This window comes from Hippocampus bargibanti, linkage group LG22 (assembly GCF_051943395.1).
Source record: "Hippocampus bargibanti isolate YZ-2025 linkage group LG22, ASM5194339v1, whole genome shotgun sequence".
Taxonomy (NCBI): Eukaryota; Metazoa; Chordata; class Actinopteri; order Syngnathiformes; family Syngnathidae; genus Hippocampus; species Hippocampus bargibanti.
Window position 1 is genome coordinate 2,557,646 of NC_142755.1, and position 26,476 is coordinate 2,584,121.

The 26,476-nt window shown below is 40.9% G+C and overlaps 2 protein-coding genes across 9 annotated transcripts in view; both read left to right on the top strand.

Moving 5' to 3' along the window:
- The first annotated feature begins 48 nt into the window (after positions 1-48).
- LOC148881601 (ninjurin-2-like) lies at positions 49-17,466 on the top strand. Of its 3 annotated transcripts, XM_088988798.1 has the most exons (7): positions 49-176; positions 5,079-5,234; positions 15,224-15,360; positions 15,450-15,529; positions 16,148-16,313; positions 16,593-16,678; positions 17,097-17,367. In XM_088988798.1, exons 2-7 carry the CDS (start codon positions 5,139-5,141, stop codon positions 17,258-17,260), a joined length of 729 nt encoding a protein of 242 aa, XP_088844924.1. In that variant the 5' UTR covers positions 49-176; positions 5,079-5,138; the 3' UTR covers positions 17,261-17,367. The 3 variants fall into 3 exon arrangements, with proteins under 3 accessions (XP_088844924.1, XP_088844923.1, XP_088844922.1); XM_088988797.1 differs by lacking the exons at positions 16,148-16,313; positions 16,593-16,678 and having other exon boundaries at positions 17,097-17,466; XM_088988796.1 differs by lacking the exons at positions 49-176; positions 16,593-16,678; positions 17,097-17,367 and adding an exon at positions 2,530-2,650 and having other exon boundaries at positions 16,148-16,558.
- Positions 17,467-18,524: 1,058 nt separating this feature from the next.
- Positions 18,525-26,476, top strand: part of LOC148881602 (ELKS/Rab6-interacting/CAST family member 1-like) — a 46,048-nt gene continuing 38,096 nt past the window's right edge. For all 6 annotated transcript variants that reach the window (XM_088988956.1, XM_088988957.1, XM_088988958.1 and 3 more), the window contains exons 1-4: positions 18,525-18,744; positions 21,707-22,455; positions 22,754-22,831; positions 23,052-23,207. In XM_088988956.1, the coding sequence (XP_088845082.1) occupies positions 21,955-22,455; positions 22,754-22,831; positions 23,052-23,207 (735 nt within the window). In that variant the 5' untranslated portion in view covers positions 18,525-18,744; positions 21,707-21,954. The remainder of the gene's footprint in view (positions 18,745-21,706; positions 22,456-22,753; positions 22,832-23,051; positions 23,208-26,476) is intronic.

Consider the following 26,476-nt stretch of genomic DNA (forward strand, 5'->3'; position numbering starts at 1 on the left):
AGAGAGACGGGTAGAAAGCCAACCAAAACAAGGCTTCACCATCACTTCCAATGTCCACATGGGGGAAAAAGAGCTCCGAGAACCGGCGCGATTAGCGGGGCGCTCAGGCAGCTGCAAGCCGCAAGACAGACACCTCCCACCGGGCTGAGAACCCAAGTTCGTCCACAAATATCGCGGTGGGTCTGGTGCTTTCTCTCCGTTTGTTGTCAATCAAAATGATCACGCAATTTTATCGGTTGCATCCATAACTTGTCCATTGAGTGCCATGTTAAGTGAGTAAAATCCTCGGAGAGGCTTGTTGAGTTGCAGATTTTAAAGCTCCGGTTCGGACTCTCGTAGGGTTCTGAACGGCTTAACAGCGATGACTCGACAAGCCAACTATTGCGTAAAGCGCTACGACGTTATCCCGGAATACATTCGGAAATAAACAAAACTGATTTTCAAAATAAAACAGAGCGGTGGTCTCTTCTGTTTATGGTTACCCCATCATTATATACAACACAAAGGGCCACAATAAACATTTTAATCACACTCAATATATATTAAATGCATTCATTATCCAGCAAAGTTGCACATCCCCAACTTTGCGAGCTTTTAGAATCATTAGTGTTTTATTTTGTGGGGTCTCCAGTCATAATTCATGCATTGCTTTTGTCTGTCAATCACTTTTATGGAACAAGTGGTTGTAAATAACTACATTAACAATGTATTTATGATGCTTGCATAATTATGTTTGTGCTTTTTGTTCATTTAGCATTAGCTTAAGTAGCATCATCACAAAAGTGTTCACTGAATGTGTGCATTGCATCTGCAGCATGAATATGATCACAATAAATGGAAACGGCTTCACCTGCTCAACTGTGCCATGCATCCATTTTTGTGCTGATCTTCATGAACGTTTTAGGTGATCTGGAGCCCAGCTGAATTTGCAGGCCACAAAGAGAAAAAAAAACGAGCATGTACACGATTTCAGGTCTATTAGCCTTCGGTGTAGGAATATTTGAAATTGAAGTGAAGTTTAACGCATGGAGACCCCTTCCATCAGCCCCTCATTCGGAATAACTTGTCAGTGTGCCTGATTTATTCAATTCTCTCTCATCACTCTGACAAGCAACAAGGTTTCACTGGAAGGCATCTGCCTGAAGAGAAGAGTGACATGTATTCCAGCGATGTGGATTATATGACATGCAGTAGTTGCACCCCCGAGGGGGTGATACCTCCCACATAGGTGACAGACCAGACCGGTGGCTCTGTTCACGTCCTCATTGCTCACTTCTTCTTAACATTCTGCTGATTTAAAATCAAACGAGTACAACAACATTTCTCGTGGTCTTGTTTTTTTCACTTTTTTTCATTGCATGTCACCTGATACAGCTATAAACGCAACCAGAGGACAGCGTGTGCCCCCAAGTTACTAAGATTCCCGGTAATCGGGCACACCGTCTTGGCGGGTTGCAACAGGTCGTAAAGTAGAGCTAAATCGGGCGACTTTCACTCTCACTTTGAGTCTTCTACTGTTCAATTCCTTTTTTATTTGTGGTCAAAGAAGGACAAAATGTAGTCTTCTGTAGGACTAAAATGACACAAAAAGAGTTTTTGTGTCCAAAATATGGAGTTAACACAATAAAATACATATTGATTTATATAGGAGTTATGTGCTCCCTCTTTAGAGTACCAGTTAAGAGGCGATGTCTATCAAATATTTATTATTATTATGTTTTGTTGACCAAGTTTATGATGAGAGTCGAGCTTTTTTTGTTGCAGATTTGAGTGTTTTTCATGTTCGTTAATGACAATTTCAGGTAACATCCGACTTACGACCAGCTTGACTTACGACCACCCGTACTTACGACCACAACCTCCAGACCCTATTTTTAAAATTTTCATTGTACGCCTGGCACCGCAACATGCTAGCAGGCCGGCAACGTGTATGACAATTTTCCGAGTCTCTATTCAACATTTTGAATGGATTTCGACTTACGACCATTTTGACTTACAACCGTTTGGTCGGAACAGAACTCGGCCGTAAGTCGGATGTTACCTGTATAAGGAAGCATCATTTACTCACACATTTTCATGACTGGCTGTCAGACTTAGATCCAACGTACCTAAAAAAGAAAATTGGAAACTTATGAAATGGCAACTTGTTGAAATACTTAAAAGTGGCAAAATATCAGCACATAGTCATTGCTTATAATCGATCCATCCATTTCCTAATTCACTTATCCTTTCACGAATCGATACCGGGGCAGTAGGTGGGATGCACCTAGCACCGGTTGCCAGCCAATCGCGAGACATACAGACAAGAAACCCTCACGTTTCTCCAACTAACACCTGGGGAAAATTTAAAGTGTTCCATTAACCTGCCACACATGTTTTTGGAATGTGGGAGGAAACCAGAGTACCCGGAATCGAACCCTGCACCTTTCCACTGTGAATCAGACGTGCTAACCAGTCGCTGACCGCATCGCTAATGTTAAAGCGTTCCTGTAGCTCACCAAAAAACGCGCCCTGCAGTAAATCCCTCCACCAGAGAGTGTCACCGAAGAGCCCAATCTTGAATCCGCCATCCACACCTCTTTTCCAATCTCTTCCCACCCTTGTGGAATCCCATTCTTCTCCTCAACGACATATGTTCTCGATCCCGCTGGTAAGTGTCCAATTTGGAGGCAATTAGAATCAACTGGCTCTTTCTCTTTCTCCCCTGCGGCGCTTGGGAGAAGTTTGAATATGACCTTGTGGTTTAGTCGCAAACTGTAATTGTGTTTTGGGAATTCCTCAGTTAGGCGGATGGGAATTCTCCGGAGGATCTGAATTCACCTCGGTGATTATCATCCTTCTTTTATGGGCTTGTAAGCTATCTTGCAAAAGAGTGGGCGGCGATGTTGTGACAAGACAGAATGCCGTTGATGTCATCTTCTTCATCTACGCGGACAAAGTTTATCTCGTTCGGATTGGTTTGTTCCCGAAATAGCCGCACTTGCGAAATTGGGAAACGTGGGCCTTGTCTTCTGGCGTTGGGTCCAAATGAGACAGTCAGGAGTTCACTTTAATGGCAATATAAGGGGGAAAAGCGCAATTTAGTGATCAATGAATCACATTAGCCCTAAATCTATTACATGTAAAACATTTGACGTGTTAAGAAGGTGCAGCAGGGGGGTGGTCCGGGTACAAAAAGCACATTCAGAACCTTTTGAAATGACAAACATCAACAGTGACGCTATTTTTTTGCACACGACCTAGCAATGAAAAATAAAAAGAAGATGAAAAATGACACATGGGTGCATGAAAGGGTTCAAGCCACTTTTACATTAATTTTGAATGAACATATGCAATTTAATCGGGAAAAGGGGTCATGTGATCGGTTAGTAGTGCGTCGTTGTGCGCGTGCATACGTGACTGGCACTGACTGGTTGCTGTCTCCATTTGTGTGTGTGTGTGTGTGTGTGTGTGTGTGTGTGTGTGTGTGTGTGTGTGTGTGTGTGTGTGTGTCTGTGAGGTAGACCAGCAGAGCCTGGCACTGAAAAATGAGAGTGAAGGAGACAAAGAGTGTAAAGACAACAATGAGATAGGCTGACAAACACAAAAAGGAATCATTTGTGCTGGCGCACCAAGTGTCGGATGTCACAATGACATCTATCCCTGTTAGGAAAATACAAATGTATATTATATATTTTCAAAATATTTTTTTGGTGTTGTAACGACATAAACTCTGTTGGCTCGCTCCGGGAGTGCCAAAAATAACTTTTGGGCACTCATAAAAAAAACTTTCCCATTCACACAGGAGGATGCCTTGAATGAAAGAAGCTCGCGTGGCAGGTCGCGCTAGTGTTTCGCAACTGTTTACACACGCGCAACATTGCTACACTTTGTGCTGAAGCCACTTGACTTTCCTGAAAAGGGGGGAGCCGGAGGGGGGACCCTAATTTTCTTAAGTGTACTCTTCGGGTTAACACTAGCCTGTGGTGGGGTCTGTTTCGGTCCCATAATAGCAAAAGTACTCTACTCGATAACAAACCACGTCTGTACTCAAAGAAAGGAGGCGTGGAAAACGAATCTGCCAGCCACCGTGGCCTTGTTTGACCATGTGGTTTGGTTTGTCCGCCGAAAACTAGTTCGTATGCCAAGATTATATTCTCGCGAATTTAATGTTCGTAAGGCGAAAAGTTGTTTAGCTAAAGTATCCATAAGCCGAGGTATCACTCTATTTTGAAGCCTATAAAAAAAGTAAATTCTTCATTGAGCTGTCCAAAGCGCATCGAGCTTTACAGTGACAGCAATGGGCCTTCCTTTGATTTATTTCTCTGAAATGATGACTGTAAACGTTAGAACGAGAAGCAACTTGCGGAACGCAACAAATGAGAAGTCTCGAGGAATGATTCTAGAAAAAATGGTGGGTGGGTTTGGCCTCTCATTTAGGGATTAACATGGAATTTGCTGCTATAATAGTCCCCCCACCACTCTTAACAATCTGAATGAAATACTCCATTGTGCGCCGACAGGATAGTCAAAAGAAGCCAAAGCCCGGAAAACCCATAAGATGGAATTTGTGGAACAGCTCAAATCAAACGGGAACATTCTTGGAATGTTGTTCAATGGTACTGAAATTAAGAGTTGCATTGATGAAAAGGTTTCTTCAGCTGTCATCTGTACTTCTTTGAAGGTGTCGGACGTTTTGCTTCATATAACTAAAGTCTTACTTGTAGTTTCGGCCCTATATATATATATATATATATATCCCTACTGTCCAGACAGTAATCTGCCATGAATACAAAGGTATCTAAATCGCATCCCTGCAGTACGTACTTTTATAACAGAATATTTCCTCTGACTTTTGTCTTAAAACGTGAATGCAACTTGGGATATAAGTAGTGATATATATGTATAGGGCCACTGTATCCCACTGTCTGCACGGATGCGATTTAGCTACCTTTGTATTTATCGCAGATTACTTGGACGAAACACACATGCAAGGAGTGTGTAAAAAGAGAGAGAATGGGAATCGAAAGGGGGTGGGGGGGACTGAGCTCGAGGTCAATAAGCTAATTGTTTCTGCTTCTGTGTCCTCTCCATTTTAGCGCAATTTCCTCTCATAGGGACCTCTGCCATCGTCGGATTTGCTCACAACGCTCCTGATTATGCAGGGATTAGGAAAAACTCAGCGCGGGGACCAAGGCAGAGATATGGACCTGACGTCGCAAAGATCCACCATGCCGGTCGGCGGTCCCTTACAGGTTGGTGACTCGCTAGTACTCCTACGACGTGAATGATGCGATGGGGGTTTGCCGCCAAGCTGCGGTATGTCCGGCCTATGTGAGATCTTAGGATCACAAGGGTTATAGATGACTCCCGGCATTGGACAACGCGGACTATTTTGGGCCGAAAGCCACGCCAGCGACATCAATCAAATATCAATTAGGGTCTAGGTGACAAGGCTAATAATACACGCTAATGTAGCGGAGGGTCAACAGAGCGGCTACTCACGAAAGAGGGTCAAGGTGGGGTCGGGTGCATTGAGACTAGGCTATTGTCAAGCATTTAACTCATTCGCTGGCGTTCTCGAATTTATTCGGGAATTGAAAAGTGTGACGTGGAGCGCTATTCCCGAATTTGTTCGGGGGGCAGATAAGGCGCTGGTCAGACCTCTGGCAAGTTTTTCCATTCCACGAGGGGGCATCATTTGCCTTTTGTCCATGTTAGCGTTTTGTTACAGTTTCATCTGTTGTTCAAACGCTATATCAATCAATATGTATTGTATTTTGTACATCTGCCCCCATTTCAAACTCAGATAACCCCAGACTCATATAATTTAGGAATTAACTCATTTTTTTCTGATACGTCTGTGTAAGCTCTCAGTCGTACAGCAGTGGTCCATCGATGAAACGGTTTCTTCAGCTGTCATCTCTACTGCTTTGAAGGTGTCGGACGTTTCGTTCCTCATCCGAAAACCTTCGTCAGCGAACTAAAACTTGTACTGGTTCTTTGTTTTTCCTGATGAAAGAAGAGTGTTTTTTTTCCGCTGCATTGAATGTTTATGTAGCCCTAAAACTCAATATTCTGTGGGTCCTGCAATTTCAGTGAAAATGACAAAAACCCTGGCACTGGAGTGGACACACGTTTGCACTACGTCTGGCAGTGAATGAGTTACGGAATTGGTTGGAACTTAAAACTAAAATATTTGTGATTGAGCAAGAGTGGATGACTCGACATGCTGACATAGCGACGACTCATCACGACTGGCTTGATATTCGCCAAAGATGAACATTTGACACCCGCACATTAGCGACGCAGTTCTACCTTCGCCCTCTGATATTGTTGCATTGATCTTCCACACGCAGATGCTTGCACTTTCGCCCACACGCCTATCAAGGTTCATATTCCGTATCAGCATTGCTTGCTCCCATCATGCAACAGGCCTATCAGCGGGGAGTATATTTAGCCGCAGGGTGAACAAAGTGCTCTTACTCAACAGCTCGGCGTGCGTGTGATTGAGGGTCGATGAACGGGTGAGAAAAGTCACAGTTGGGATGAAAGAGTCGGTGAGGGAGATGTTTGAAGGGGATGAGCAGCTAAAGTTTTGGGACATGAGCTCATTTGGTTCAAATAAAACCAAAATCAAAGCAGCGTCAGCGCAAAGCGACAATGTGTATGCGGAACTGCCGCAGCTTGGAATTGAAGCGGAGATGTGAGACAATATGTCTTCGTCAATGGATGCTACAGCTTCGTGTTTGCTTTCAATATTTAGCTTGTAGCACATTTCACCATGACGTCCCCAATCCACTGGTGAAAAGGACATTTTAATCCTCTTCTCTATCATCTAGAACTGCTTCATAAAACAAAGAGGGTGCAGAAAGGGCCTAAGATTGAATTGGATTGGATTGGATGTACCTTTATTCGTCTCGCAGTGGAGAAATTTACATTTCACAGCAGCTAAGTCATGAAAGTAGAGGAAAGGAAAGGAAGAAGTCGAAAAACAAAATACAGGAGCTGCAAAAAAAAAAAAAAAAAAAAAAAAAAAAAAAAAAAAAAAAAAAACATGTGCATGATTGTTTATGTTGCCATCTTATTTGTTATGTAGTTTTTTGTTGTTATTTTAACTTCAAGATGGTGCCCCAAGAGTGGATGCCTTTACAGCCGCTCCTATATTTTGTTTCTCTATTTCTTCCTTTCCTTTCCTCTACTTTCATTACTTTGTTTCTGTGAAATGTAAATTCCTCCACTGCGAGACGAATAAAGGCTAATCCAATCCAATCCAAAATATTAATGGAGACACCGAATGGTAATGACATTTTATCTATCAGCTGCATGGCAGATGTGGTTGTAGCTTGTGAAATGCAAAAGTTCATCACTGCAGACGCCATTTAGCCGCCATGAATGCCGGCGCTGTTCATTCATCCCACTCATTTTTTTAACAAGAATTATTGCCCTGGTTCCTCACACAGTCAACACAAACATGGTCATGTAGCTAAAACGGTAAAGTAGGTTTACATTAGAGCATTTAGCTCAGAAGCTAGCCGAGTAAATAAAAAGTGTATATGGCGGCCATTAAAAAGTACACACAAGACCATTTCCGAACTCATTTTCATCACCACAAATGAAAGGGATCCTCTTAATAGGTTTGCGGTTTTCATGGTGGCGCAAATGTGCCCATAAATCTATTTCCAAGGTGCGAGGATCTTTGCACCTCTCGTCCACTTTCTATGGATAGCGGAACGGCGGCACAGCGCCGCGCGCTGAGAAAAAAAAATTAGTAAGGATCGGCACGGCCAGATTTTGAAGTAACAGCGTCTCTAGGTAATTATAACGACCCATAACTCAGTGCTCAAAATTAGTTGTTGGCTGTGTTTATTTTATTCCTCATGAATGTCCCAATTTTTGTACTTTTTCACATTGTTTGTATGCGTGTGTGTGTGTGTGTGTGTGTGTGTGTGTGTGTGTGTGTGTGTGTGTGTGTGTGTGTGTGTGTGTGTGTGTGTGTGTGTGTGTGTGTGTGTGTGTGTGTGTGTGTGTGTGCGTGTGTATGTGTGAGTGTGTGTGTGTGTGTGGCCCCTACATGGCAACTGTCACATTCTAAGGGTGAGTGTGAGGAACCAGAATGTGTATGTGTGTGTGTATTAATGTGGGTTTCCACCAGGTACTGTTGTGGGCCACTTTGCGGACTCCTAAATGACCCCCCCTCACCCCCCAAAAGTGGTTAAATCCTCACATGGTGCAGGGTGTGGTGGTTACATAAGACACGTGTGTGTTTCATGGTCACCATTGCTTCGAAATGGTAACAAAACTGTTGTGAATACCCCCCGCGGGCAGCTTTAAGCAGTTTAATCATCTGTTTTCACTTCAAAAACAGCCAGACAATGATGCGCCATATATAATTATATTTATATAATGCACGCGCGGCGTTAACAACGAACACTTAATCCACATGTTGACATTTATACTCGCTTCCTCCTGAGTGGCGGCGGCATACAGTCCATAAATTGCCAAACAGTCCCCATCTTGTCCTTTGACACTCTCAAGGCACGCCTATACTATTGTCAATGTGAATTTGTGCCCAATAAAGTGTCCGACAAAGTTTGGGAAAAGTGTTTTTTTTTAAATCCCTCATCCGAGTGTTTTCTTTTACTAACTAATTTTCCACAGCCCCTTGGAGTGCGGACATGGTATGGAGTGGAGTACTTTGCTATTATGGGACCAAAAAAGACCCCATCACAGGCTAGTGTTCAGCCGAAGAAGACACAAAACAAAATTACGGTCGAGCAGAAGAAGGAGAGCATCGAGAAACACGAACAAGATGTGCGTTTGTGTGACGTAGCGTCCCAGTAGCAGCATGCTAAGTCGACCATTGCTATGTGTAGCTAAGGGTGTTTCTGTGTTGTCTAAGCAACGGTCTCAGGCAATAGAAGAGGTCGGAAAACTTCTGTTGATTTGGAATAACGAAAAGCAGCTAGCAGGGGACATTGTGAGTTAGGGTATTATCGGCGAGAAAGCACGGCAACTTCACTCGGATATCATCAAGAGGCAACTACATCAATGACCATCACAAAGGTAAATAAAACTACTTTATTATATAGTAGTTTATTTCTTTAATAACAATCCAATAGCACATTTGTTATAAGTAAAAAATAAGGTATATTTTGTGTCGTTTTAAGGCTTATTTAGTAGAAATTATGTTTTATGCGGACCTGGGAACAGATTATTCTCATTTTTAATGGTTTCCTATGGAAGACACCCTTTAGGCCTTACACACACGTTCTGGGAACCAATTAAGTTAGTAAGCTGAGGTATCACTGTACTTCCCTTTTCACGCAGGTCATAAAAATGGCGGCGCAGATATGAACACGCTTATCATATGATCCTGTTTAACTGCCGCTTTGCAATCGCTCAAATGGGAACATACAAAGTCTGCAGACGGTGGACCAAATACCAAATATTCGTTCCCCTGAGACTTCTATGCAAACATATAGACGCAACATATTTAGAAGCCTCCCCGAGCGGGTTTGTGTCATTTAGAACCATCCGTGTGTCCTTTGACCTCATCGACCAAAACAAACAAGCTCGCTTGGACGCAGACGATGAAGAAAAAAAATGGGGGTGATGGATTTAGCGTGATGTATGTACTTGCTGTGCACGCTGGGCCAAAGTGTGCGTCATTCCGGAATCGGAGTAGAAATTAGTCGAAAGCACACCGCGGTGTTTATTTGAGCCAAAGCCAAACAAGTGGCCGGATTTATGTTGACAGGAGATGTGGTTGGCGAGGCAATTTGGTCTGTGATCATTAAGAATACGCGAATTAACTCATTCAGTGCCATTCGCAAATTGAAAATATTACGTTGAGCGCCATTCCCGAATTTGTTCATTTTTTTCTTGTTTGGGTGCTGATAAAGTGCTGATCAGACCTCTAGCAATGTTTTTCCTCTTCCACAAGGGGGGCAGCATTTCCCTTTTTTCTATGTTAGTGCTTTGTTCCAGTTTCAGCTGTTGTTAAAGCGCTATATAATTGTATTTTGGACATCCGCCCCCATTTCAAGCTCATATAACCCCAGACGCATATAATTTAGGAATTAAGTGTTTTTTTTTCTGACGAAAGAAGGGAGTCTAAGATTTCTAACCCTGAATTGTCAGACCTTTTTTTAATCTTAATCTAATCTTAAATACTTTGGATATATTATAATTTTGCCCACATGTAATCTGGATCATCTATGTGACATTTGAGGGTGCACGGCGAGTAAAAAAAAATTTATTTTGCACATAGAGAGGAAGGAAGTGTGTGTGTCTTGGCCGCCAAGGAAGGTCCGAATCATGAAAGCCAGGAAGGGTGATGTCACATCTCGCAGGTTTACACTTTGCACGCACATATTTATTTATTTATTTATGCGGATCAAACTTCGAAAGATGGAGGGCACTGATTTGCTGTGGCGACCCCTTGAAGGGAAAAGCCAAAAGGAAAAGAAGATTTATTTATTTATTTATTTATTTAGTTATTTATTTACTCATGTACTCATTTACTTATTAACCTACTTATTTATTTATTTATTTATTTATTTATTTATTTATTTGCGTATTTATGTACGTATTTCTGTATTTATTTATTTATTTGCTTATTTACTTATTTATTTATTTATTTATTTATTTGCATATTTATGTATGTATTTACTTATGTATTTATTCATTTTTGGGTGCAATGTAAAAAACAATCTGAAAGCAAAAAGATATCAGTTCACACACCACAGCCTTACCTCGAGGGCAATGTAGCCGATGCAGTGTACTGCTAATTATAACGTATGTACGCACGCGCTTACTACACGTTTCGTGCAGAAATCGTGTTGGCAACCTTCACCCTGTTGGCAGTTATTATGTTCCATCTTGTTTGCTTTGGATACAGACACCACCGTGACTAATTGAGATCAAAATGTCCTCACTATTAGATTTAATGTATGTTTTCGGGGACACCCACAAGGTACATTTTGATTGATTTTCATTATTTACAAAAAACAAAACAAACTAAATGTGCGACAACGTCTCAAAAGAATTCACTGACCTCATTTCTTACGATGACCGCAGAAGAAAGCAGCGCCACAGCATGACAGTTAAACCTAAAAGTACAAACCGTACGTTAGTTTCACAAGCGTGTTATTAAACTCGCATCGGCCATGTTGTGGTTCATCGGCTACTGTATTTTCCAAATTTATGAGCAACCCCCCAAAAAAAGCCACAGGAATTCCAGCTATTGCGCTGACAAAAGGCCTGCTTTGAAATCGGTGCGTCTGCTTTCAAAACAAGCCTCGGTTGTAATAAAAACTTCCAGCAAACGCTCAAAACAACGACGACTACGTTTTTACAGCCGCCGCAGGGTGGGGGGGACATGCTATCGTGGTGTCGTTCCTCTGATAAACGTAATTTCATGTGAATGCTACAAACAAAATGTAACACTCTTTTAATAGAAGGATGATGTGCAGTTTTTAAACTAATGCTACGGGTGCTATTGTTGGGATGACACAATGTAGCGTGTACTGGCCAAGCATTGATGGACAGATGCCTTTTGGCTCCGCCCATTTGGCACCCACCTGCACATATCCATGCATACATATGCGCCGCACATGCCGAGGAAGGGGCGGGGTGTGTGTGTGTGTGGGGGGGGGGGGGGGGGGCGTCAGACAGGCATGCCGAATGACGCTATGGCGGCCTGGAGGTGATATCATCCACCATTACGCAACGCCATCATGACAGCAGAGGAAAAGCAGGATTTTATTATTTGGACGCAAGCATTATAAAATACAATGAAATTCAAGGCCTTTAATGTGTGGAGTTTTAATGTGTATAATTTGAGAGCGAAATGTATTTTACGCTAATGAGACAGAACATTGACAGTTAGCCTCTTGCCCACTTGACCTGGTAATTCAAAACATTGTGTTGAAAAAAAAGCATGGCAGGATGGACTGATGGAAGGACAGGCACTTTCAAAATAAAGTTATTTCACTCTTTACTGGAGGTTCCCCCGCCCCCTCCACGATTGGCTTTGAAAGCGACCAATTGGACTGCAGGGGAGGTGCACTTCCTGTTAGGTCATGGGGGGGCTCCCATGTGGTCTTATGTATGTTTATGATATAATACAGTACATTATATCATTATTTGGGTAGCGTTTTCATGACAGATGCAGCATAAACAAAGCTAAAACAAAATAAAATATCATAATATTGTACATGTATGCGTAAAATGTGGCATGGATAGTGCATGGCGTTCTTGTGTAAGTAATCAATCCGGTCTGTTGTTTTTCACGTGTTAAGTATGTGTGTGTGTGTGTGTGTGTGTGTGTGTGTGTGTGTGTGTGTGTGTGTGTGTGTGTGTGTGTGTGCGTGCGTGTGTGTGTGTGTGTGTGTGTGTGTGTGTGTGTGTATGAATGCGTGTGGGTGTGTCAACTTTGGCTGTGAGGGCGTTTGTTCAGCAGGGTCGGTGTTTTTGCAAGATCGCTGCTTTTTAGGGATCTGCGGCTTTTTACGAGGACTCTGGATTTCGAGGAAGTATTCCATGCATAAATACACACGCTGGGGCTGACGGCTAAATATATTTTCTCCGCTCCGAAGCGACGCCGGCCTTTCGCAACTGCTGGAATGACAAAACATCTGCAGACATGAGAGGGGGGGGGATCAGTTATGAGTATTCGTAGGATGCTGTTGATTAATTATTTGATCATAGGTGACATGTTTGGGGTAAAAATGCCCTAAAGCCAAATTATTTTGTGTTTTCAGTGCGGAAATGTGAGAGACAGAATGTTGACATTTTGCTACCACCTGCCATGGCTGTCAATCACAATAATGTGAGCCTTGCTGTACCTAGCAGGAAAATTTCAGGGTAACAGCATATGGAGGAAATTCCAGTGTTTCGGTTATATGTGTGCGTTTGTATGACTATTCTTGTGAGGACCACTAACATTTTATACCATACATAGTGAGGACATTTTTTGGCCGGTCCTCAGAAGTTTTTCATTCAAAAGTCTTCTAGAGGGTCGACAAATGCATCTGTTAAAGTTTCAGAAAGGTCCTCACAAATTCACCCAAAGTGATTTTTTGGTGTGTATTTTCATTTCACTTGGATACACACACTTTTACTCACTGTGTGTTTAGGCGTGTGTGTGCGTGGTTAATGAGAGGAAAAAGCTCATACCACAAAAAGTAAAACGATATTTTAACCAAATTCACCGCAGGGGTGAGGACTTTGAATGTACCCATTCAGAGTCCTCACTCCTGCTGTTATTTCAGTTTCAAATCCACTTTTTATTGCTTTGTTTTTACAGAAGTTGAAGTGGGAAATGGGGTGACATTTAGTGTTCAAATGTGACACTATTTCTTCTCTAAATTTATCAGCAACGGTGGTCCTCACTCCTTATCTGGACCTCACAAAACCATTGAAACAGGAAGGTGTGTGTGTGTGTGTGTGTGTGTGTGTGTGTGTGTGTGTGTGTGTGTGTGTGTGTGTGTGTGTGTGTGTGTTGGCCGTCTGTCCAAAGCTGATGTAAATGGAGTGAGACCACAATGTGGGGGGGGGGGGGGGTGGTGGACCCGCGCCACATACATTCTAAACATACCACTCACTGCTGGCTCTATTCAATAGCTTTTTTTTTTCTATTTAAAAAAAAAATGGCAAAAAAGGCTTTCTGGGCAAACTACTACACGTGTTTGTCATATTTTCCGAACAATTCTAGGAATGGCTGGATTTATTCTGGGAGATTTTCCAGATTTGGTTGAAAATGGGTTGTAAATCATATCGTAAGTGGGGTTTGAAAAATAAGACTTCTGTTTTTTTTGACATTTTTCTTGTCGTCCCATCTATAAGGAAATGTATCAGCAATACTTCAGTGCAAAAAAAGGAAGTAAATGTAGGATTAGTAATCGGGTTCCTGGAAGCACTTTTACTATGAACACATACAAAAAACTTTTTACTGCACACACGTCATGCACGTGGTAAACCAAGCTCCAAACTGACTTAAATTACAATGTCCCATAAAAACAGCAAAGGGGTCAAATAAAATTAAAAAAAAACAACAGCACTGCGAATAGGTGCCATGTTTATTCTGGATTTTCATAGCAGTGAGGTCGTAAAAAAGTAAAATATGTCTCTTGTGGGCTGACGTTTCACATAGTGGATACGTCTACTTAAACGTATCTCTATTTTGTGTGCATGACGCCACACACACACACAAAAGTCAAACGATCCATTTGTGGACAGAAAGTTTGCTGAAAAAATGTTGCGTAGTTCAGTATGTGCAGCAGCGGGCAAGCGACGAAAGAAGAAAACAGGGCCCCATTGGTCATTGTTGTGTGTGGTTACGTAATAATATGTCATTTGTTTTTGTTTTTTCTCTCCCTTGAACGTCATGCATATTTTGTGATATTTCCATCACATGAAAAATATGGACACTCAAATATCTACTTAGGAAGCACTGATATTTTTCAGAAACAAATACTAAGACTTGTTTAAACCGTTATGGTGCATTTTTCCCTGGTCAATGCTACCCTCTTGTGGCTGGTTTTATATGACACAACTTTCTTGCTCGTTCTTGGTCAATGAGTATACTGGGCGATGCTGCCCTCTTGTGGCTGATGTTATTTTTATTTTTTTGCAGCCAATAATAATAAATACAGTATGTAATAATAATAGTACATCTATAATAATAATAATAATAATAATAATAATAATAATAATAATAATAATAATAATAATAAATAAAATGCAAATAAATAATAATAATAATAATAATAATAATTTGTACCATGCTTAAAATGCAAATAAATAAATACATAAATAATAATAATAATAATGCAAAACCGGGTTAAATGGAGGACAATGATTCACTGTGGCGACACCTGAAGTGAAAGGCCGAAGGTAAAATAATAATAATAATAATAATAATAATAATAATAATAATAATAATAATGTGAAGAAGAAGAAGAATGAACCCCTCAAATTTGTAACATGCATGTTTTGCATGTGCATGCATGTATAATATGCAATGCAAAATAATAATAATAATAATAATAATAATAATCATCATAACATCATAATAATAATAATAATAATAATAATAATAATAATAATAATAATAATAATAATAAATAATACATGTCATTTAAAGTTTTTGGCCACCATTTAAACATACACAACATAAGCAGAGTAACTCAATGTGCTTCACATAAGAAAATTATTATTATTATTATTTTTACCATAGGGTGGTTCGCCCACTAACCTGAACATGAACCTGTACGCCACCAAGAAGACCGCGGCCGAGGGGATGCTGGATATTGCTCTCTTCCTGGCGAACATCACACATATGAAGACCGTCATCGAGCAGGGGGCGGGATACAGGTGAAGTCTTAGAAGCAGATTTCATCATAAATCAATTTGGCAAATTTGTTGCGTTGATGTACAAATGTGTCTTTTTCGAACCTTTTCAGGTACTACGCAGCTGTCTTGACTCTTATCTCCTTCTCACTGGCTCTTCAGATAGTCGCCGGGATCCTGATCATTATCATAGGTGAGACATTGTCATTGATTAGATCGAATCCAGACGCCATGTTAACATACTAAAACCCTGAAATTTGTAACATGCATGAAATGCAAAGAAATAATAATAATAAAAAGTTGCTTGCGACGCTATTTAGAGATCTCTACATCTTGCCGTAGCTCGGCGAGACCTCAACGACGAGGCCAACCACAAGCGCCTGGACGCTCTCAACAACAGCGCCACCATCGTCATCTTCCTCGTCTTTGTTACCAACATCTTCATTTCTGTCTTTGGGATGGAGCGCACGGGCCTCTTTGCCAGGATGCACTTTTAAAGCCCGACGGATTTCGGTGGACGAACTTAATACACTAATCATAATTAATGTGAGGATACGGAACGGTCGTAAGGCGTAGAATATATATATATATATATATATATATATTTTTTAAATAAGGTCTTGGTCGTAAGTGCGGGTGGTCGTAAGTCGAGCCGGTCGTAAGTCGGATGTTAACCGTACTGTTTTTTTCCGATTGATTGTGATGGTGGTACTTTTGAAAACGATGATTTGATACTTTACAACAGTTATATGAACCACCATAATAGACCAACCACATCACATACATGCATATGTGTGTTATGTGTGTCCAGCCCGGGTCGAGTTGACCCTGCTCCCTTCATACCAGCGGCTCTTAAACGTCCTCAACAATCTGACCACGGGCATCGTCTTCCTCACCTTGCTCGTCAATATCATCAAGTCCGCTTTCGGCACGCAACGCAGCTGCTTGCTAGGATGGATTTTTCAGCGTTTTGTATTGTGAATAAAAATGGTTGTTTAAATTTCAAAAATAATAATACTTCAATGAAGCCACAGGAGGGCGCCAAAGGACCGAGTTTACTTCATTAACCTACAGTGGCCATATTATAATTTTATAAACTTACAGGATGCATGATAGGGTTAAAAATAATCAACTTTCAGATACATTAAACGTATCTAAGGTGTTATTTCATTCTAACCATATCATTGATAACAAACAAGAGGCTGTGTAAACATTTAATTTATGGACCCCCCACGCCTGCCCACCCACATTTGCAGCACGCAGGGACCTGAACGTGGTGTCCAACCAGAAACGTCTGGACTACCTGAACAACGTGGCCACGGGGGTTATTTTCCTCACCACGGTCATCAACTTTTTCATCAGCTTCTTTGGATCCAAGAGGACGGGCTTCTTCCGCTGGCTGCTGGCCCGGCTGCATTTCTGAGGAACAAAAAAAAATAAAAAATAATGTACAGTATATGATTGATAAATTTGAAAAAATAAACTACATTAATATTTTATGCGCTCAAAAGGAATTTCGTGCATTCTGTAATGTGATAACATGAGAATATGTCCACTGTAGTGACCGTTGTACCTAAAATGGTGAATTTCTTTCACAATAAACATGCAATATACTAACTTTATATGAAGGTGTTCTATAAGGTGCATTTTGCGAGTGTTTTTGGTGTCATGGTACAAAAATACGTTTTTCAGCCCCAAAGTGATAAATAAATGCATTGATTAAAAACAAAACGTGTCTTTGCTATGCATGTGTGTGACAGGGCGTCGGGATGTGAATAACTCCACCCTTCAAAAGCGCCTGGACTACTTGAACAATGTAACCACCATCATAGTGTTCATCACCACGGTGATCAACTTATTCATCAGCACCTTTGGCATGCAGCGTACAGGACACTTCCCGTGGTTGATGATGCGCATTCACTGACATTCCAGTTGACCTACAAGAGAGAAAAGAAGACATGTTGTCGTCACAAGTTAAAAGTATTAATCAGTAACCTTTTTCCTATAACAATAATGATAACCTCTGACCTGTTGACATGACATGATGTCCACTGCAGTGACCGATGTCCCCGATGACGATTTAATAAGGTCCGGAGGAATTTGACGTTGGAGTCGTCCACTTCTAAAACTGCTTTATTCATACTGTTAAAATAACATGACATGATTTTGGCAGTTTGAAAAATAAGGTTAAATGAATAAAAATGGTTACTAATGAGGATTTGTTGACGTTGGAGTTTAAAAAAAAAGTAGGTCAAAGACACATTGCAGCACAGAGGGGAGATTTGGGTGCAAATCTTTTTGTGCGTGGTGAACTTTAGCCAGCAGACTATATATACTGCAGATGTCTGACTGACTGGCGCCCAAGAGAAAACTGGGACACTGCTTGTGTTTGTTTGTCTCTGAGTATGTGTGCGACTGTGGATGAGGTCAATGGGTGTCAAAAGTTGGAAATATATCTTTGAGTGACATGGGATTGTCTGTGGAAAAGACGAGTAAGCAGCTGGGAGCAGCCAACTACAATTGTCAACATTTATATTAATTGTCGTGTGAAGTAATGCATTTTTTTTAGACATTTTACTTTTGAAATGCACTCTGACAAAATAAAATATCATTTAGCATTTTTTTAAATGATATCACAATGCCAGCAACGTACTTTGATTATAGCTTTGGAATTAAATCTTTTACAGACTTTTTGGCACTTTGCATTTAATGAGTAGTACTTTTGCAAAAGAGTTGCACGGGACAGTGCCTATATACCTTATTTTAATTGATGGTACAGTATATAGGCTCATGCTAAGCAAGTAGCTAAGCAAGAAAATTAAACATATGGAAAAACATATTTGTTTCCCATTTTTGAAGGAATTGCAATCGAAATAAAAACAATCCCAGTACAGTGTCATTGTGTGAACCAACATAGCCGCTGTTAATTACCTTATTTAGCTCGACAGCTCAAAACAAAACAAATATTTAGAGTACGTAAACTTTTCAGTACCCAAACTAAATGGCTCAATGGTTTAGACACTGTGAGGAGCAAATTTCATGCGAAAATGAAGGTATTAGACACGCTAAAAACAGCTAGCTAGCTACTTATTGTTTACAACTCGCTATCAGGAAAGGAGGGGCTGCGTCACATGCCTACGTGTTAGCGTCATGACGTCACGAGCACGTCCATGACGCGTGGCGGGGAAACCGTCTCGCCGCTTGTGCTGGAGCTGCCACTATCTTTTAACGCTTCAGGGTAGGAGAAGCGAAGAGGTCGGGAAAGACGCCTTCAGACGGGTGCTAGCGAGTGGAAAAGGGGCACAGAACGGTCCGATCACATCGCCGAACGTCCACGGGGCTCCTGGAGTCGCGGGATAATCTGGAATCGCCTTTACGACGGTCCATCTTGCAGCCTATTTTACAACCGTGAGTAGTGGAAGTTAGCTGTCAGTCTGAGCCCTCAAGCTTGGATGTTGTCATTTGTCGGATTTGGGTTTTTATGTAATTGTATTTTTGTATAAAACGGTTAAAATGTCAACAGTCCGTGCACTCATCGCGCGTGCGTGTGTGTGTGTGTGTGTGTGTGTGTGTGTGCGCGCGCGTGCGCGTGCGTGCACGCGCTGGCCTTCATGCAGGAACATCACAATAACATAATTAAAATTTGATGCCTTGAGCCAAAAAACACTTTCAGTTTGGGGACACTTTGGGGTAAACTTGTAGCCTTGTTACGCAGCCTTGCATGTACATTCTTAGACCGTTAAAAAATGGCCCGATACCTCAACATCGATACCTGTATGACATATCAGCTGATGTACTAGCAGTGTTAGTTAGCCCTGTGGTATTGCTTTTAGGTGAATTTAGATGACTTCATTTTATGCATGGTAAATAAGATTCATGAACTTTTCGTTCAAGTTGCATAAGTCAGAATATCAGAATATCTTTGCCTCAGTATCAGCTGGTATCGACCACGAAACGAAAAAAATGTCAGCTCGATACCACATATCGATATCCGCTCACTCCTCCCTGAAGAAAAATATTCTTCAAACAATTTTGAACCATTCGAATCTTTCGCATCGCTCAAAACGTGTCGCATATCTACACAAAGCCCCACCAGTGCAAATCAAACATACATCCTTTTGTCATCCAGAGAAATGACACATTTGCAAAGCAAACGGTTCGTGAATCTGATACGGGGGCCGTGTTGATGCAGGCGGGGTGGGTGCTTGAAATCTTCTCGCCCCCCTTTGCCTTGTTGTGCAACGCTTAGTGGGAGAGAAAGCGAGAATGGGAGGAAAAGGGACGCTGAGATTTCCTCCCACAGCTCCCATGTTTTTCGCCCCTCCTACAGGAACACTGAGCCAGGGAACCTGCTTCCTTCCTGCAGATCATTGTAAACACTATCTACCCCCCCTTTCAATGATTGAACGGCAGAAAAGTCTTTTTTTTAAACCTCCATTCTCCTTAGGAGGAAGGGGAGGGGGGTTATTGGTATCCCCACCATGTTTCGCCTCACCTTTATTTAGCTTGGCAACTTCTCACCGAGGGAAACTGGATCTCTCCTTTAATGTTAACTCATTCACTGCCATTCGCGAATGTATTCGGGAATTGAAAATATGACGTAGAGCGCCAAATTTGTTCGGGTTTTGTTTTTTTTCATGCTTGGGTGGCGAAAAAGCGCTGGCCATGGCCTCTTGTAATGTTTTTCCCTCCCATGAGGGGGCATCATTTGCCTTTCGTTCATGTTAGCGCTTTGTTCCAGCTGTAGCTCTTGTTCAAGCGTTCTATACATCACTATGTATGTCTTGCATTGCATTTTGTACACATTCCCCCATTTCAAGCTCATATAACTCCAGGCCAATATAACTTAGGAATTAACTCTTTTTTTCTGATGAAAGAAGAGCATCTAAGGTTTCTAACACTGTATTATTTAAGTGACAATGACAAAAATCCTGGAATTCAAGTGACAATGACAAAAACCCTGGCACTAGAGTGGACACGTGTTTTCACTTCATCTGGCAGTGAATGAGTTAACTGACGTTGACAGTTCATCTTTTCTTTTTTTTTAAATGTAACGGCATTTATTTTCCCAACGTCGTCCATCACAAGTTAATTTCCGGATGGGATTGTGATTCAATCTTCCGTTTATCTGCTTTGTGCTTCCCATTGCTTGTATTTCCATGCGTCTTATCTGCTGCACCTTGTGAGGGTCAAGATACAATCCGTCACGTGTGCCAGAGGATGATATCTCACATTTAAACGCGTTAGTCTCTTTTGTAAACAGTGTCCTATTGTGTTCTTTTGCCGTGATTAGCAGAAAAAAAAAGTAATCGGAGCATTTTATAGGCAATCGTGTGACTAAGTGTAGGTGGACTGACTTTTGTGTGGAAGTGATTGACGGAGGCGTGTTTGTCATAAAAATAGAACACCTTCAATACCTCGGGAATGCCGGGTGGGGGATGCAAAGGAAGTGGCGATGACATCATTCTCTCAGTTGGTATTCAACCCCGATGACTCCCCGTGTGCTAGTTGTAATATTCCATAAATTTATGAGAACAGGGCGGGGATGTTGAATAATAAAAAACAAGATTTTACACGATGATGATTCTGTTAACAAGTCAATGCACTCATTGTCATCTTAACTCATTCACTGCCATTTGCAAATTTATTGGGAATTGAAAATATTACATAGAGCGCCATTCGTGAATTTTTGTTCGGGTTTTGTTTTTTCATGCTTGGGTGCTGATATAGCGCAGACCATGGCCTCTGGCAATGTTTTTTTTCTTTTCGCAAGGGGGCAGCAGTTGCCATTTTTTCCATGTTAGCGCTTTGTTACAGATTCAGCTGTTGTTAAAGCCCTACATAAATCAATATGTATGGATTGTATTTTGTACAGACGACCCCATTTTAAGCTCATATAACTCAAGAGCCATATAATTTAGGAATTAACTCTTTTTTTTCTAATAAAAGAAGATAATCTAAGGTTTCTAACGCTGTATTGAATGTTGACACGTTTTTGCACATTGTCTGGCAGTGAATGAGTTAAAAGGCGTTTTTGTTTTTTTTTTTTTTGTTTTTTTTTTGCAAGGTGACGTGACAAATCGACATTTGTTTTAATTTTTTTCCGTTGATTGCAAGTTTTGGTTGTTTAATGCACTCATTTGTGTACAGAAGCAGAAACATTTTTTTTTCATTTATGACACAACACTTAGTGTTACTTTTGTATTTGATAATAAAATAATAACATCATAATACTAAAAGTGAAGTAAAATTAACTATTCTAACTAAAACAACTAAAACTACGTAAAAATGAATGAACTTCTATGTGAAGCTGCAATGGAGCAAAGCGGTACGATGCTTTTCAAAATAAACTCTCCTCCTTGTCCTCCAGGTGACTCTGTGGAAAAGTGAGGGTGCATCCCGGATTACGGTGATCTCAGGGGTGTCACTATCACGATCTGAAGGCGAGGAAAACAGGAAGCGGTTTGTCGTGTTGGTCACTTGCGACGTTGCAAGCTTCCCCAGTGACTAATGTTTTCATTAAGACGCAAGTTGTCGACTTGGATTCTTATTTCTTTACGATCTGGTGCTCTCACTTAATACTTTTCCTCGGAGCCCCTTACAAGATTCCCCCTCATCATGTACGCAAGTTCTCGATCCGTCTCCAAACTGGATGCGATGGGATCCAACGGTAACGGGTCGGCGTCGGGCAGCCCGGGCCGCTCCCCCCGTCTACCCAGATCCCCTCGTTTGGCTCACCGGCGAAACGGAAGCAGCAGTTCCACCGCCAGCCTCACCGGTTCTGGGAAAACTTTATCTATGGAGAATATCCAATCGCTCAACGCCGCTTACGCCACAGGAGGCCCGACGTATTTCGCCGAAGGGACCGAAGACCCGACGGGAATCGGGAGCCTGGGTAGTGGTCTCAACCCCGCCATGCCAAAAAGTACCATGACGCTAGGCAGGGCCGGAGCCAGGGTGCCTTATGGCGTCCGGGCTGCTTTTGTCGGGAGCAACCCGAATATCAACTCTGGAGTTGGAGGTGCTGGGGGGGTCGCGTCCAGTGACGCCATCGCGTTTGGCGGCGATGTGCCAAGTCAACCCACGCAGGCTTCGACTGTGCCGCACTCCATGAGACAGGTGACGGTTTCCATTTTCTACCTTATTCACAAATTAGTGAGACCTTGAAATGGATTTTCGCCAAATTTCAAGACTCCAAATATGAAATATGGAGGTCAAAAGCATTCATTATTTTCTAAATGTGGTTTATTTTGAAAAAAATAGGCAAGAGTCCATAAGTTGTTTCATGTTCCAATTAATTTGCACTTCATTTGGACATAGAAAATGTCATTCAGTTCACTCAAATCACAATATTTGACTAAAACCAACACATCATTTCAAACACGCACTGATTTTCATCTCTAATTTTTAATTTCAGATGCGAGAGGGCGCCATGACAGACCTCCAGAGCCAACTGAGAGAGGTTCTGCGTGAAAATGAACTGCTGCGCAGAGATGTAAGTCCATTTTTTTTGTGTCAAAAACCTACAAAAAATCGAGGAAAAGGAAATCTGTACTTCTTTGAAAGTGTTGGACATTTCGCTCCTCATCCGAAGAGCTTCGTCAGCGAACTAAAATTGTGCTGTTAACCCCGACCCTATATCCTTACATTTTTATGGACATTGTGTTTCTAACAAACATAGGACCATGTCTTCTAAATACATTTTTTTATTCCAGTTGGATGCCAAAGAGTCCAAATTGAGCTCATCCATGAACTCCATCAAGACATTCTGGAACCCCGAGCTGAAAAAAGAACGTGCGCTGAGGAAGGATGAAGTCACCAAAATGTCCGTGTGGAAGGAGCAGTACAGGGTGGTGCAAGAGGAAACGCAGGTACCAAATAAACACCCACACTTTAAAAAAAGATTGAGAAATAAACCCATGGGCACACTTTTCAGTCATATTTGATTGGAAAAAAGGAAGATATTAGCTTAGTCGGGATTGGATGATGTTCACATGACTTCTGATGTCAGGATTGTATATTTTGAATAAATCCAATCCGGTAATACACCCAAATATTTGGTTATTTTGGTCACGCTGGAACGGATTAATCACATTTCCATTCATTTCAATGGGGAGAGATGATTTGGAATGTGAACGGAAGGCCACAACTAGTGCTCTGGACAATGTAATAAGGACAGAATGATCCGTAGAGATTTCAGGGAGTATAAGGGATGATTAGCTGCTGTTAAACGTGCACTCACGTTCCTTTTTAATAGGCCCGCCAGACGTTCACGCCGAATACATGTTAAAACACGTGCGTGAATGTGAGATCCCCATTTTTCCTCTTCTTATCACGTCTTTGAGTCTTCATTTACACCCCGCCCACTCCCGTCTTCTATTACATTCATCCGACGGCGAGACAGCTCTCGAACGCCACGTTAGCAATAAAAAATAAAGCAACCCGGATAATTTACGGCTAGACGCTTCCCCCCTGCGGACAAACACCCGGCCGCAAGCAAGCATGCCGGGTCGCGCCTCCAAACCTTTAGGAATGTTTCCCCTTTTAGCCACGCCCTCCCTGGGTTTCCTTCCTTTTTTTTTTACCTTTCGCCCGATTGTACATCACGTCCTCGAAACTGAAAAAAAGGGGAAGACGGATGCTGTGTAAACAACAGCGTCGCCATGGCGACCGGCTCACATAGCTAGCAGACGTTTATGTAAACACTAAAAAAATGTGAGCGTTGTTATTTTATATCCGGGCTATATTTTTCTCGTCGAGGATAAAGAGCAGGTCCATTCCAGCCATTTTGTTTTTCCCTTTTTGGGGTCACTCAGGTCGTTCTGGTTACATTTGTGTGATTGGTTTCATGTTTGATCACGAAAAGAAAAAAAAAGGGAAGCACAGGGAAGAAAAAAAAGACTCACGGAATGCCCGGAATGCTCACTTCCTTCTCTTTTACTCACATTCAGCTCTCCCCGCAGAAGTTTATCTGAACTCGTATTCGAATGGTCGCCATGGTTTCTAGCGAACGTCAACAATAAGCGCAGTGTCCTACTGCAGGCACGCTAAATGCTAACGGCTGTACGCCCGCCGAGCTGTGTGACGTCAAAAGAGAGAAACAGAAGGGAGAGTGTTTTGAGGTCTCACGCTTCTTTTCGCATTGCTATTTTGTTTGTGCGTTGTTGTTTTTTTTGTGTGTGTTATATTTATTCAGCAAATGTGTGCTTTCTTTGTTTATTTGTGCGGCTGTGTCACTTTGCGTTTATGTGGCTCAGTATATACCACAATTGGGCTTCTTGTGTAATACAAGGTTGATTTGTATTATTAGTTTTTTCACTGCATTGCAGATATCCCCCCAACTCTCCATTGAAAACAATGAAACTGTTGTACTGATTTATTTATTTAGTTAGTTAGTTAGTTAGTTTATTATTTATTTATGTATTTATCGGGTTTATTAGTTTGTCTCGTTTGTTTTATATATTTGTTTATATACTTTTTAGGTAAATAAAAACCAATAAACAAATAAAAAACAGATAAACAAATAAATAAAGACAAATAAACTGCTACACAAATTAATACATAAATAAACACAAATAAATTAACTAAATAAATACATGAATAAACAGATAAATAAATACATGAATAAATACATAAATAAAAAATGAATGAGACAAAAAAACGATAAACAAATAAATAGAGAAATAAACTGCTAAACAAATAAATACATAAATAAACACACAAATAAATATATAAAATAAATATGTAAATACATAAATAAATAGATAAATAAATAAATAGCTACATACATACATACATAGGTAACTAAATAAATAAATATATACCTAAATAGATAAATAAATAGATAAAAAATATAAACAAAAAACATAAACAAATACATAAATAAGTAAGTAAGTAAATAAATAAATGCCGGAGTAAATCATTACATGAATAAATGATGGAATGAATACAAAATTAAATAAATAAAAAAATAAACTAAAAATGATACGTTGATAAATAGATAAATAAATACACAAAAATAAATACTTAAATAAGTAAATATATAAATGATGGAATTAAGAAATAAATACAGACATCAATAAATACATCATTAAATACATTATTAAATAAATGGATAAATTAAATAGATAAATAAATATGCAAACAGAAAAATAACTCATTAAAGGCTTATCATCTTCCTAGCTCAGCGCTTAATTTGATTACATTTGTCTTTGAACGGTCTCTGAGACGCTCTGTCCGACAGACATTCAAAATCAAACGTTCAACATTCCACACCCCCCCCCCCCAAAACCCCTTCAAGAAAATAATGCGTTTGACGGAATGGAAAAAAAATGCGTAGGAATGGAAATCACAGAGGTGAAATGGATGCATAGCAAATCAAAACTGACTCAGTGTTGTGAAAAGAGGGAGGAAGGCGTATGGAAATAAAGAAATAATCGACTGACCTAAACGAGGGCGAGTGTAAATGTTACGCATTAAATATAAATACTCGGCGCTGGAAATAGATGACTTTGATCATGGATGGTCAACAGTTTCTGTACTTGAGTAATGTATTTACTGTGAGTACTTTGTCTCATAGCTTTTGATTACAGTGATCACTATTCTGCAAGACCGAAACCTCTTGTAAGCTGAAAATTTTCACCGCCGTTATTCGTTCGCATATCTGCGGGAGTACAAAAGGATGTGCTGACTCATCACTTTCTCAAAAGTCATTTCTTAAATGCCTCTTTGCTAACCTCTCGAAAGAAAACGCCCGTCGTCTGTGTCATCACTCTGCGGCCCGTACCGTTTTCATCAACCTATGACTCATTCTTTCCCCCGACTGCGATTGTGTGTATGCTGCTCTATTTCCCCGATTTTTTTTTTGTTGTTACTGCTCTTATTATTTTTTTAAAGTGACTGACATCGAGAAGGAGGCTTTTCAAAATGGCTGCCTCCAAAGTGTGCCGTTTGCACATGAACGCTCATGCTTAACAGATGGTTCCTCAAACATGCGTGTTTATTGAGGAAGGACGCCAGGGAGGTGGATGGATGGAATGGAATGGAGCAGATGGAGAGGATCAGGAGGGGTGAGGGGGGGGGGGCAAAAAAAGACAAAAATTCTGCTTTGTGTGCATTACACAAGGAAAGACAGATTTGC